The sequence below is a fragment of the Heloderma suspectum genome, chromosome 1 (assembly GCF_057233095.1).
Source record: "Heloderma suspectum isolate Gila_16-S chromosome 1, 16-S_ref, whole genome shotgun sequence".
Classification (NCBI taxonomy): Eukaryota; Metazoa; Chordata; class Lepidosauria; order Squamata; family Helodermatidae; genus Heloderma; species Heloderma suspectum.
The window spans coordinates 322,026,301-322,040,972 of record NC_139458.1 but is presented as its reverse complement, the minus strand read 5'-3'; the positions used below and the strand labels follow the sequence as shown (position 1 = coordinate 322,040,972).

The 14,672-nt window shown below is 40.1% G+C and overlaps 1 protein-coding gene across 4 annotated transcripts in view; it reads right to left on the bottom strand.

Annotated features, from left to right (window-relative positions):
- Positions 1 to 2,811: 2,811 nt before the first annotated feature.
- The window catches only part of CDC40 (cell division cycle 40), a 63,831-nt gene continuing 51,970 nt past the window's right edge, over positions 2,812 to 14,672 (bottom strand). For all 4 annotated transcript variants that reach the window (XM_084827283.1, XM_084827280.1, XM_084827282.1 and 1 more), the window contains 6 exons: positions 12,818 to 12,919; positions 11,426 to 11,541; positions 11,045 to 11,178; positions 6,353 to 6,429; positions 5,241 to 5,385; positions 2,812 to 4,465 (listed from right to left, as the gene is read on the bottom strand). In XM_084827283.1, the coding sequence (XP_084683409.1) occupies positions 4,288 to 4,465; positions 5,241 to 5,385; positions 6,353 to 6,429; positions 11,045 to 11,178; positions 11,426 to 11,541; positions 12,818 to 12,919 (752 nt within the window). In that variant the 3' untranslated portion in view covers positions 2,812 to 4,287. The remainder of the gene's footprint in view (positions 4,466 to 5,240; positions 5,386 to 6,352; positions 6,430 to 11,044; positions 11,179 to 11,425; positions 11,542 to 12,817; positions 12,920 to 14,672) is intronic.

Here is a 14,672-nt window from a genome sequence, read left to right as displayed (position 1 = left end):
TTTTATTTTCTTTCGGTCTTTGCTTCTTGGCTTCTGTATGGTTATTTCCTTACATTATACCAGCTTATCCTTTATGTCTTTCTTGCTTCTCATTGCAGGTAACAGCACTTTCTCAACATATTTCTTTCTTAGCTGTTGCACCGGCCTGATCGTGCCGTTTCTGCTTACCATTGATGAACGTAACGCCTCCTTGCACTGTGTGTGAAATGGCTGATGTGAACATGTGTGCATCAGTTCACCTTGCTCCTTCCACAGCTCTCTTTAGCAAATACAGTGAACTCTATCATCACCTTTTTGCCTCCGAATAGTAAAGTGGGTTGCTCTTCTCCCGGTGTCTCTTTTCTGCAATTTGCCATTCCAGAAGATAAGGCTACTGCAGCAACTCTGCTCACTTTTCAAGCTCTTACAGCTCTTGAGGAGAGTCTCCATGAGATAAGGAAACAAATGCAGACCTTTAATTGTTATAGAGAAATATTTCGATACTGAAAATATCTTCAGGACTCAAAAATAGCCTAGAGTAATTCCAGAATTGAACATGGACCATTTAACATGAACATTATTAAATATTTTTCTGGTCTTGAATACTCTTCAGTTTCAATACTTCTCAATTTAATCTTCCTAGTTACAAGCCAAACTCTGAAAATCCAAGCATGTACTGTTTTGGCTTTTAAAGATAAAGCCAGTTCCATTTTAGTTGCAGTTAATAAGTTTATGGTCAGTTCTAGGTCCAAATCCACCAATGTATTCTAAATATCCAAGAATATTGATCAGAGAGTAATATTACAATAAAATATAAGCATATTGTCTACTGTATTCAAGGTAGATTGACATCTTATATGATGTAGACCATTACAAAAATATAGCGATGGACTTATGCTAATAACATACAGGGCTCTTTTGAATATATCATGAGCCCAAACAAAACAAAATGCCAAACATGATTAGGCCCAGGCTGGAATTAAACGTTAGAGCACTTAGGGATGCTGCTGAAAATTGCAGCCCTGTGGCTATTCCTCACCTCTTCATACTACCTAGTCAGCGATGGGCAACTTGTGGGCCTCCAGCTGTTGCTGGATTGCATCTCCCATCATCCCTGACCATTGGCTAGGCTGATAGAAGTTGCAGTCCAACATCATCTCAAGGTCACAAGTTGTCCAGTCCAATCTAGTCCAACTTATTCAGTCATTACAATGTGCATTGTCTCACATTAATATCACATTTCTTGTGATATGAATTATCACAAAAGACTGTTAAAAATGTGAAGTGTAAAGAACTGGACACAATAGTTGGTATAAGAGGGGACCAAATGTTGCCTACTACTTTCCATACTCCCCCCCGCCCCGCCATTGTATTAAATGTATAAAATAGCAGCAAGTATATGACACTTCTGGAGTATTCAAAGCAATCCTTACAACCAACCAGGTAGTGCAGGATAAGGAACTGGCTACTTGGTACATGCAGACACACTGGACAGAAACCCAAGCCTTCCTCTCCTTTTTCAATCAACAGTAGCTTTGGCGGATATAAAACAGAGGAAGGAGGCACTTAACCTGTTTGCTTCACACCACTTCTCGACTCCAAATTACCCCCCCACACACACACACACACAGTTTCTGCAGCTGTTTTAAAGAGATGCTTCCTTATAGTTGCCAGCAAGATAACGACGTACTCACTTTAAAGTTTGTGGATAGCAAGCACCAATTCACCTGGGTGAATTTTTTTTTTTTTAAAGGAGTGAATGGCTTGGATCCTAACATTTTTCTCCATGAATGGAATGAGCTTCTGTTCATGGAAAGCTGCACTCATGGAACGCGCCTTTCTGCGAGTACAAACGTTCCATGAACTGAAGCTTGTTCCATTCACAGAGCAAGAAGGTAGAATTTAAGCCCATGCGTTTTGTCATCCAAATAGAGGGGATGGGCTTGTGTGTATTTTTACTAACTGCTACTCCTGATCAAATACTGATCAGTATTTTTCAGTATTTTTACTGACCTAAGCAACAGTGCTTATGGATTTTAAGAAGTTGATACTGCTTGTTTATATAAAAAAAAAAATTCAGCCTATGTGCAGGACATCCGCCTTGTAGCACAACTACTCACATGTAAATACAGTTTTTATAAATGAGCTGGATTGGGGTATGTTTTCCTCTTTTTTCTGCCTATTGAAAGATATTGCTCACAAGTTGTAATTTGGGCGGGGGGGGGGGTCCAGTTATGATAAATGTGTAGGAATACGAGAGTGGTTTAAAATGTTTTAGGCTAAGATTTGAAACTAAAGCACCGCAGCACCGCTTTACAGCTGTTTTTCCATCAACATGTGTGAAAATGTATCTGCTTGGCACATGGCCATGTCCGAGTACAGCCAAGTCTAGTGGTTTCCTCTTGCGTGTGTATGCAGCAGCAAAGACACTTGGGTGATTTACACACCACAAGGTTCACCGTTTTCTGCACATGTGAGGTGTGTGCACAGTTCAGAAAGTGGCCATGCACCAGAGGGGAAGGGGTTAACCCTTTCTCCCATGTTGTTCTCCTAATTTAAATCCCTCCTTAAAAAGCACATAGGTGCCTGTATGTTGCCCCTGTGGGCAAATAACTGCTTGGTGGTGGTGGTCAGATTAAACTTCGCTTTCCTCCACCCCGCATTACAAATCTACTACAAATACAAATTATGGCTGTTTTTAGAGTTGAGAAAACCACAAGCTATCATGTCTATTGTTGCCCCTAGAAGAAGCATAAATAATACTGGGTGGGTGGATGCATGAGTATCTTTTCTTCTATGGAAACACATACAAGAAAGCAGTTGTAGGCTATTCATATACAAAATATTTTTTTCAATATAAGTATTCATGTCAGGGAAAATAAAGCGTGAAGCAACTCCAGCCTGCTATAGACACTCCAAATATGTCCACTACAAAGTGTTCTTCCATTATATTTTAATACCATACATTCAAGAAAAGATCAATTCACGCTTAGGCACTGTGGAGAACTAGGTAGCTACAACTTCTAGATCAAATAAATACTTTAAAAAGCATACTTCAGACAACGCTAGAGAAGTGGCGCCAAGTTGAATCTGTCTTTTCATAAAAAACATTTATTAAAAATAAGTTCTGTAAAAAAGAAGATTGAGAAATATGTACAGCAGCTTAGCACAAAAAACACAATCCCATAAAATAAAAATAGATATTAAAGTGCCCATTTACAAGATTTGGGTGGTGACATGATAATGAATCTGCAGTTTGCTTCCAATTATACTTTCTTTGAGGTTTATTTAGAAAGGCAGTCATTCAAACTTATTGCTGCCCTTGCACAAGCCCAACTGGCTGAATGGGTTAAATGTTTTATATATACACATTATGTTCTTTGGATTTCTTTTTTATAATAAGCAAATCTAGAAGAAGAATGGGAACCTGACTTGTGATCAGAAATTGTTTTAAAAAGCAGACATGATAAAAGACAGACACAAATGAACATGTAGCCCCCAACAGTCCTGGGCTGTTTTCTTCCTTCACTTCCATGAGGGGAAGACTGGGTAAGAGGCTCCCCAGGCATGGCAACAGATGGACCCCTCTGTTGATCTCTTCATCAGGGTCCACTCCATACCTTCAAGCATGGCTGATGGGGTGGGGGTTGGAGAAGAGGGTTTTTTCCGCACAGAAAACTGAACTGGGGCTACGAACTGCAGTTGTGCACACAGTCTTTGTGTAGGTATGTATTTCAATATGACTAACAATTTATATTAAATAAAAGACAATTCTGAGTGGCAATGTCTATTATACACACACACACACACAGACACACACACACACACTCACACAATCTCAGCAATATCCTATGTACTTGGAAATAGGAGAATACTCCCAATAGGTTTTTTGTTTTTGTTTTAATAATGGGTGCATCATCATGTTATACCAAAATGAAGACACTTTTTTCTTCCCAATTATGCACTTGCAGAGTAGAATGAAGCTTGTGATGTCTCTGCTTCAGTTTCATAAACACAAAGCTATACAAATCTCTCCAATTTAATCCATTTAATTTTTTAAATAACTAACAGGCTTATGAAAGAACTCCAACTTTCTGTCGCTTCATGAGCCATTTTCAACTCATAGCTTGAGGTTGGAAATCTTTCAGACCAAGTCTTTTGAATTTCCAGTACGGCATGAGTGCACTGCAATACTGAAAACAACCATATTAATGTTCTAATTTCAGGCCATCATACTGCAGATTACGTGTTCTGAAATCCTGGATATTCACCCACTGATTTGAGATTTCGAATTGTATAGTACAGCCTTCAGTCCCACAGTTTAATGAGACCATCCCATCCACATGTGATCACCTTGGATGTTTCATGTGGGTGCCACACTGCACCTATACATACTTTGTCATGGGCTTTTAACCTGCTATAGAGCTTTGTTGTCTTCCAGTCCCAGATATTCAGTTTTCCATCTGCATCACCGGATATTACATAGCTGTTTTAAAAAGAAATTTAAAGTTGTTTTAATACACTGAAGTGATTTTAAAAATACATTTGAAAAGGGTTATAACACCAAACAATAAAATGTTTTAATACAGAAAGCAGATGAAAATGAATTAAAGCAGAATACTGGAAATAGAGCTTACTTTCCATTTTACACAGTCTATTGCAAATGTTTTGTAATACGTTATGTTAATCACAATGGCCTCGATGCCAAGATACTTACGCAGTAGTAGGCTGCCTGTGAGCTGCTTTGGTCATTAGCTGCCCAATTGGTTGTGGTCAACTTTGGCAGTACCAATCAGCTGCTCAATAGGGTTAGGATACTTAATATAAGGTCTCATTCCATGAGGAGGAAGAAGGAGACAGTCACTTAATCCTCCCAAAGAGATTATCTGTTCTGTCAAAAAATAGCAGTACCAAAACATCTGTTTAGCACTGCATGCATGATTCCAATCTAGGATTGGGAACCACCTATGTAGCCACTGGATGCAGAAGCTTGCTACAGTGTACATATCTCCCTCACTAATCAGTGTGCGCGCGTGTGTGCGCGCGCATATATATATATATATGCGATCATTTAATTATGTATACCAAACAACTGCTGTACTATCTTATAGGAATATTACAGACAGTACACATATGAGGATTCTTTGCACAGTTTATCTAAATACCATTTTCTACCACGCTAGAGTCTAAGATGAAGACACTTGAACAAGCTTGAAAATCAAAATGGGAGTGAAAACCTATTATTAGCTGATGAAACCTACCTCATGTCAGGTGAAAAATCTACTTGACAAGCATAACCTGCCACCATATGACCCTTGAAAATTTTCTTTTTATTTAGTCTGAATCTGTTTTGTGCTCCAAAAATCAAAATCTGATTGTCCATTGATTGACAAGCCAGCCATTTTCCTGTTAAAGTAAAAATATTAATGTACATGTCAGTCTCCTTAAAATAAATTCCTGCACTTAAATTTGTACATCTCTGACTCCCATTATTCTCAAAGGATCATCAATGATTTCCACACCATGGTGAAGAACTGGATCTAGAACCTAAATATTTTAGAAATTGTTTACACACAGTAAAAGGTGTGAACTCTACTGATCTGATCCCACATTATTTATACACTAGTCTCTCCTCTATTACTGGTTTAAGATTCACGATAAAACAGAGGATACAGTTTAAAAAGCTTGAAAGCAATTCTATTACACCAGAAGTGGGTAAGGTTGAGTATGTAGGGGAAAAATGTCAAGGTTGGCATGGAGAAAATTGCTGGCAATCGAGAGGGTATGTGAGGGAAAAGCTAGTTCGGAGGAAAGGAAAGCTGATCATGAGTGAAATTACTGGTATCATGAGAAATGAGTAAGGGAAGCTAGCACAGATGCTAGCAATGGATATCTCTGATGGGACTAGCTGGGAAAGGAGACATGGGGAAAGTGCAAAGGGGAGCCTATTCACTGGATATTGCAAGAATCTCAAGAGGTTCCATTCTCTCTACCTCAAAATACACTTTTTTTTACCTCTGTCAATTATATATTGTTATACATTATAACATTTACACTCCTCCAAATACCAGATAATTTCCTGTTAAAAGACACTGTTTTAACTGGGGAAAACAAAAACTGACGATGGTTTTTTAAAAAAACCAGTTATACATACTATAAAGAAAATACACTCCGATGAGAACGGGAGGTTCAATATAAATTATTTAGTACTGTGATAAGACAGTAATGAAGTACACTGATTCAGGAGTGCGTTAGTACTCAGACAGTCCAGCTATTCTGCTATATTTAAATTTAATATGGAGCCTCAAACACTAAAATCTAAAGCATTAAAGATTTCTATTATATGCCTAGGAAGATAAAAGTGTTAGCTTACCATTTGGAGACAAAGTCACTGCTGGCATTGAGTGCATACTTGGCTCTGCTATGTACTTGAAATCTACAGGAATGTCCCTACAAAAAAAAGGGAAAATTATATGGATGAGGAACACTGTGAACACCCACATGCACCTGTTAAAAAAAGAAGAAGCCCCAAACATTTTACAGTACCCTCAGGGGGCTGGGGGGAGAGAGAAGCAGGGTAAGGGGTAATGTGTGCCATCAGGTTAAATATCTTCCTCCCCGTGCAATATAAGGAGGGAAGGGGAGGGCATCTTTTCCTTCCTCACTCTCCAGACACCCCCCCCCCCCAATGTGTAGCAATACAAAAGCACTCAGGTTTGGGACTGGTAGCCAATTCTGAACCTCAGTCCTTTCGCATGATATAGTACAGTAGGGGAAGTTTTCAGGAGGGTTGAAAGAAAAGGTGTCCCTTTTCGTCTCCCCTGCCCCCCTCCAAAAAACCTTACCCTTTGCATGCCCCAAATGTTGTTTCAAGGCTCTTGTTCCAGACTCTTGTAAAGGCTTGGGGATGCACTACAACATATTGTTGCAGACCCCACTTGTATATTTTGAATAATGAACTAGAGTGGCTGGGTGACCAGCCAGATGGGCGATTAATAAATTCAATAATAAATAAATAAATAGACCTGAAAACAGCGACATATTATTGCCATACTACTATTCAGTTAGCCCTCAAACTTGAGCAGTCATATTGAATAAGTACAGCAGTATTTGACATTGTGCAGTATCCAATGCCGCCCATGCACCAGCGGGACCCAATCCTAGCGCAACAGGGAGCTAGCAGTTCTTAAAGCAACTGGAAACTAATGGAAACACTCTTTTCCAGAATGGGGCAGGTCAGTGGAAATTGCAGAAAGGAGCTTTGCTGACCTCTTTTGATCAAGAAATGAGCATTTCCACTCCTTTCTGGGTTGCTTTAGCCAGTGCTATCTCCCAGTTTTACTGCTGAATGAGCAGAAGTGCAGTGGCAGTACTGGATACTGCCCAACCAGTTTAAATATTATTTAATTATTTGAAGGAAGTGCTTCACTATAGGTAGGAAACTCTTACATATAAAGGCAGAATAAACTCAAAACAGAGCTGTTAAAATGTCTCACTCTACCACTGTTTTGACCAGATCGAGCCTTTATTAAGATGCCTCCACTGTCTTCCATTTTCTGCACCGAGCAGAGGCTTCAACCTTGCATGCAAAGCTATTCATGGCTCTTGCTCCAACCAATCATTTGGGTACTTGCTGAACCCTTTCCTGGGACTGTTGCTTGTTCACGCTCACCACTCTTAAGGGTATCCCACTCCATCCCTCAATCCACCCAATGGTCACCATTTGCATTAGGGAACCTCACTATCAAGCATAGATAGCCACATGAATAAATCCAGAAGCTATGCTAGATTTGGTAAGACTCCTGAAGCATGTGTGCCTACATCTGATCACTATTATAGCATCCTTTGCTTATCCCATCCCAAACATTAATTTTTAAGCTCTTAAGAGTAGTGACTATGATGGTATTGCATAAATTACAAAGAATTTGCATAGTAATATGTATTAATATTTTCAGAAAGAAGGTAGCATTCAGCATGGTCTTATTTTTTCTTGACATTAAAATACAGGGCATTATCCAATCGTATTCCTACACAGAGTAGACCCATTGAAGTGAATGGGCCTAGTTTACATAGGACTACCATTGGATACTGCCCAACAGCAGCAGCTGGAATCCATTCCATACAACCAAATCAGGCCGCTTTCCTTCCCAACAAAAAATCTCAACCCAGGATTGAGTCCAGTGCACAACCCTGCCTCCCTCTGGGGAAAAACGAAGGAGTGGTACAGCCTAGATATCTGAATGCAGCATGTCCCTGAACACTTGATCAAAAAACCCATTCTTGTCAGAAAGAGATCTAGTGGTCAGTGAGACACTCCGTTCAAGTTAACATGAGTCAGACTGGTTCACTCAAGACTATCTTCCCATGACAGTGGGTAGGTTTAGCAAACACCCACACACAACCCAGACCTGTACTGGGTTGAGATTTCTTCCAGGCAATAATGAGTGAAAAGGGCTGCAGTCTTAGGAGTGCAATAGGATATACTGCCTTAAAATATCAACCAGAAGGAGGAGACCTTAGTATTCATTATATGATAGACCGCAAAGCTAGAAGTCTAAGGCTTCATTCAGACATCACTCCCCTTACTTATGTGTGTTGTGAGATATGGAGCAGTCATCAAGCTCATGGGCTTCTTTTCCTGTTTCCTTTACTGTTTGTAGATGTTAATGTCTGACCTAGGAAGACTCCACAAACTTTCCTTATCCTGGGTGCTGGTAAAATATCAAAAGATAAGGGAGATCCTGCACTCAAACAGCCATGAGGTCGCCTACTACAGATGTTATCCTCTATCCATGGGGAGGAGGAATACTGAAACCAACCCTAAGACAGCTTCTTAAAGAGTACTTATTTTTTAAAAAATGCTGTCATGAGAGCTAAAAAATGTTAGACAACTGCCACTTTAACAAAAAGGGGCATACAACCTTTTTGGCCCAGAGGACCACTCTGCTGGGGGGCAATGGCTGCGCTAGCAGGGTGGGGAACCTTTCTCTACTCCAAAGTACACAGGACTGAATCACTCAGCAGCACTTTCAAATATCATCCCAAACACCAAGGTTCTTACCATGAGCAGCATGTCTGTTCACAAGTAAGCAGGGCAAACTTCTGCAGGACAAGTCTCAGAAGTAACCAGGCCTGAATTACTCATCAGCTTCCTCCCCAGGTCTTAATCGCTTTTCCTTGCAGGGAAAAGTTCTTATCTCTGATCAGCAGCTGACTGGAGATAAGAGCCATTCCTTGCTGGGAGAGGAGGCAGGGCCCTGGGAAGAAGCTGGTGAACGGATCAGCTGGGTGGTGGGAAAAAGTGGGCAGGGTGCTACTGGCTTCATGGGCTGCACTGGGGGCAGCTGCAATCCATGGTTATGTACCCCAATATGAGCTCTATAAACTACTGACAAGCAATTCAGTTTTATTAATGTTAATAAGGATGTCACCGGTGCTACCAGCAATCCTTTATATCATAGTTGGGTTTATGAGGACTCGAAGTCTGAATACCTGCCCCAAATAGAAGAGATGTAAAAGATTTCTGCACATTTGGATTGCTCTGTACAAAGAATATTTCCTACTAGAATTTTGTTTCATCCCATGATTCTCCGCTAGGCATCTAATTGTTTAATTTTGGTTAGCTAGATATTCTCTGGAAACTCTTGAGAATTGCTACTGCTGGCACAGATCTCACCAGCTTCTGTGGATGCCAATGAAGACTTAACAATGCAGAAAACATTCATTACATAGCCACATTAACCTTCATAATATTTACATACATCACATTAACAACACATTAGATGGAGTGTAAATGCTCTCATGAAGGTTAATTGCTGTTTAATTTTGTTCACATAACCATGTACTCATATAAATTCAAGGTAATCAAATTCTACCTCCAGCACTTCTGGCCTACTGCAAGACCAGAATGCTTTTTAAAAATTCACTGCCACTTTTAAGAAGCCAAACAAAATAATATGCAACGGTGCGAACCCATTTGCTTATTACGATAAGTAAATTCAGTTCTTGATTTTATTTTGTTACTTCAAATCCAGCACATTATTAATAGAATCCTATCCATTTTAGAAAAAGCAGGCATGACTTTATTTTACAGATTGCATTACGAAAAAATAAGGCCCCCAAAGCAAATATATGTATCTGCAGGATACAAGGTGCTCAATTGAACTCTTATCCCCTGTACCAAACATTCTGCTATTCTGAACTTTAAAGCATCTGACATTTAAAATCATTAGTAAAAATGCCTAATTAAAACTTACCCACTATTGCATCTTCCATGTTACATCTATTTATTCTTCATGTTACAGAAAGAGCTCACATGTTAAACAAAGGCCGGCCCTTAAGTGTCATTAAATGGTACTGATGAGCCAGTAGGTGGTGCTCTTTCCTCAAAGTCAATAGCCAACACCCAGACCAATAGGTTTACTGCAGTGGTTCTGAAATCTTTACCAGATACATTTGACCACCTAAAGCTTGTCTTTGTTCTGATTATTCCAGTCTCTGATCTGGACGTGAAGACCCCTTGGCATTCCGTATTGACTGATCCACCATTTGGAAATCATGGAATCAATCATGGAATATTAACTTTTTTTCCTCTGCCATATATCTCCATTGCTCTCTTCTGCAATGCTCCTTTTTATTCTGAATAAGCTGTGGTCCTGCTAGGTTTCATCTTAGGGCCTTTACAGACATACCAGACAACCAGGTTTGATGAAGTAGGCCATGACATTCTACACCCCTTCAATTAACCCCTTCCTCTTCTACTCAGGGTGGGCATTCCACCTCCCTATCAGCAACTCTGGTTAAGGGAAAGAGGGAGACCAATCCTGACGCCTGCTCCCTAAACCTTCGTTGCCAGACCTGCACCAGCAATAAGTTGCAAAACAAAGTCAAGGAAGTATATTTGGGGGGACCAAATTCATAGGAGGGCAGTCTAAATAAACTAGCTGGCATCATGAATATATTGAGAGGGAAAGTATAAAAAGAACAATACATTTCACTATTTTAATTTACACTGCATCTTTCTTTCTGTCCAATCACTGTCAGGCACAATCAAACTTCCACTTACCATTCCCAGACTCTTAAACTCTTGTCATCAGATGTACTCACAAATCTTCTATTCTCATCTACAAACACAATGGTGTTGACAGCACCCAAATGTCTATCATATTCCTGAACAATTTCTCCACTTCGAATATCCCACTGCAAGATAAGGCAAGTTTGAATAATTCCTTTAAAGACATGAAGAAAATTATATACAGTATTTTGCAACTTTTCTGGAATAGCAAAGCAAGTATTCTAACATGCATTTCTACTCTTAAAAAACAAGGCCCAGAGAAATAACAGTTCATTATTGCAACTGCAAGGAAGGCATTCTAGTTAAATGGCGAATTAAGTTTGACTAAGTTGTTTCTATATTACATTAAAAAAGATGAAATTTCTAGTTTACCTGTACAATTTTCTTATCCGACATTCCTGCTACAAAAAGATTCTGCTTATCTTCATCAGGATTGAATTTGACACAGTAAGGAACTTTTCTGTTGGTGAATCTTGAAATACACTGTCCTAGAAAGAAAAAGACAAATAATTGAACAGGAAGAAATCCACACATTCAGCTTTTTACAGTTTTACAACCTTGTTTTCTACTCGAGATGCTTATTGGAGTAAAACCCTAAAGGTTCTGTGGAATCATATTGCAGGACAAATTTTGGGTAAATAAACAAGCCCCAATTTAAAAGGCAACTCTGGGACCATTTTATAATGTTTGGAAAAAGGCGAAAACAGATTCTTCAGGCATTGCAAATGTATACAGATATAGAATGCTAATTTAGAAACTACTTGGGAATAAATGCAACAGTGTTTCCTATGAAGGAACACTTATAAGCGGCAACACTAATATTTATTGGAATATAGCAGCAGCAACCAAAGACCATCGGTTTTAAGGATTTGGTGTCATATACCATGTTGACACAGAGAAAAAATACAACACCTGCTCCAAAATGTTTGGAATCTATGTTGTTAAAACAATCGGGGCAGAGGAAATAAATAAAAAGCATAGCCATTGTGGGCAGTAGTTGAAGCAACTCTGCCAGATACTCGTAATATATAGTCCTTACTGAATGGCTAAAAGCATTAGTCTACATTTGTGAAGGATGTGTCTTATTCCCATTATCACATCCAGTCTGTTCAACGTCATTTCATGCAATATACAGCAATAAATCTGGCTTTGCCAACCAGTGGGTTAAATATTTCACTTGCTCTCCTCTTCCTTCTGCAGGCCCCTAATTCTGTTCTGGAAAGTCCCCTAACTCTCCAGAGCAGATCCTGGGGGTGTGGTAGGCTTCAGGGGGGAGAGGAAATCCATTCTACCAGCAGTTTCCATTCTGCTGGCAGACAGTCACTGCTGGATACAATCCAGTGTATGCTCCAGGGGGAATGACAATAGGAATACAGGAAACGGCCTTCTACAGAGACAGACCATTAGTGCATCTAGCTCAGTATTGTCCATACTGACTGGCAGTGGACTCTCCATGGTTTAGACAGAGGTCTTTCCCAGCTCTACCTGGGGATGCCATGGGACTTACTGAATGCAAAGCATGTGGTCTACCACTGAGCTATGGCCCCTTCCTATTTCTGAGGAATATGCTTTTATTATTCATGTGGCTGATGACTTTCACTCTTGAACCAAACGTTTCAGAACCATTTCCAAAAAGTAAAGCTGGGTTATCTATAAGATGGTAATGTATCAGGAACCATACTACTGTACCAACTTCAACAGTTGTATTTTTTATTTACAGTACAAATACCAGAATAGATAGCATATAAATATATATATATCTACCTGTTTCAGTGTCCCAGAGTTTAAGATACCGGTCATAGGCAGCACTGAGAAACTGGCTCCCAGCATTGTTAAAGCATATATCTCTAACAGCTTTACTGTGCCCTGCAGGATGAAAATATACTATTAGTAGGAAAGGGAACCAGAATTTTATCCTTTAGGTAGTCCATGGCCTGCAATACAGCCCCCAACATACTTTATCTACAGGGGGAAATGGAGGGGGGATTCAGTCCTTAGTCCTCATCCCACCCTCCCCTGCCCTGATAAATATATTCTGTCAAAGTGGAGAACATCAACCAACTGTTCAGTGCTGTGAATGTAGTTCCCAAACCAGTATTGAAAACTGCACACATACTGCCCTTTCACACATGCAGTGCTCAGTTCAGCAGCAGATACACACACATGGAGGCATGGATCTCCACGTGTACTGCCCTCACTAGATAAGAGCTTCCATCAGATAACTTCTCGTCAACCTGAGTTCTAAAAATACAACTGCAAAAAAATGCTGTGGAAGTTCTATTTTGAACAGCAGTTTATCCATTCTGCAGGTTCTTCATGTCCCAGAAACTTGAGGTGAAAGGCCACATCCACAGTTGCTTGATGTGGATTCATTTAGCCTACATTTTAAGAATGGCTTCCTCTCCCTTTTGAAGCGTTGCTGTTTGGAGAATGTATCAAAGAGAGCAAAGCAGTTCATATAGCTAAAAATCTCTCTATACTTTCTTTAAATGCTCTTTGTTATACGGGAGAAAATGGACTTTTTTAAAACACAAAAACCTCTTTTACAAAGATTTTTCAATACAAGAAATTCAGCTCAAGTCAAGATGAGAGCTAGTTATTTAGTAATTAGAGTGCTGGTAAGTGTGTCATAATACCCGTTTTCTTTAGCCCGGAAAACATTTAAATTATTTACAGAAAAGGCAAGAAATAAGAGGAAGTGGGGCTATGGCTGTGAAACATCCCCCTAGACCTAGATCATGCCCTTTCCTTTCCCTCCCCAAAGAGGCTTTATGTGCCTCTTGGCTTTCCTATCAGGAAAGGTGTGGGATGCATGGAGTGCCTTGAAGTGGTGCTTCCCACGGAAGCTACCTTTGCCTTACCTTCTCCTACATAAAGTCCTGCCAGGAGAAAAATCCTGAACCAAGTCGTAAAACCACTCAACACATCCATCAGTCTACACAGTGCGGCCATAGCTCTTCTCTTCTGGCCTCAGCTCCACACACACATCTCATTTCACTTAAAGCACACAGTATGGTTGTGAGTTTGGCTTTACAACTTTAGTTAGTACAGTAAAAGAGAACGATGTTGTTGTTTCATGGATAGTTGCCAAAAGGCCGTTATTTACCGGAGGTAGCACAAATAATAGCTTAAGGCAGAGGTGGGGAACCTCTGGCCCACGGTTCCCCATCCAGCCCACGGAGGTCCCTTGGATTCCTCCAGGGGAGGGGGCTTGGTCTGTCTCAGCACAGAGAAAGGCAAAACGAGTGGGGCGATGACATCAGCAGGCGTGGACATGCTCAGTGGTGTCATCTGGCCTGTGGAGGGCCCAGTGGGGGGTGATTCGCCCCCCCATCTGAAACATGTCCCCCATCCCTGGTTTAAGGCAACTGTTACCACTTTGTCTAATTTGAATTGATTGAGGTGGTAATACAGTATTTTGTTGCGCAGCTCCAAAAATGTTACATAATTTATGTAACCAATATATACAATCCAGGTCACAGTAAAGCACCAATAGCAGCATCAGAGAAAAATAATAATGGGGAGGGGACACGGAACGGGTGAAGCACACTTGCAAAAGAGAAAGCTCTGTCCTACATTTCTGAAAGAGGGAAAATAGTATATTTCACATTAATATTAC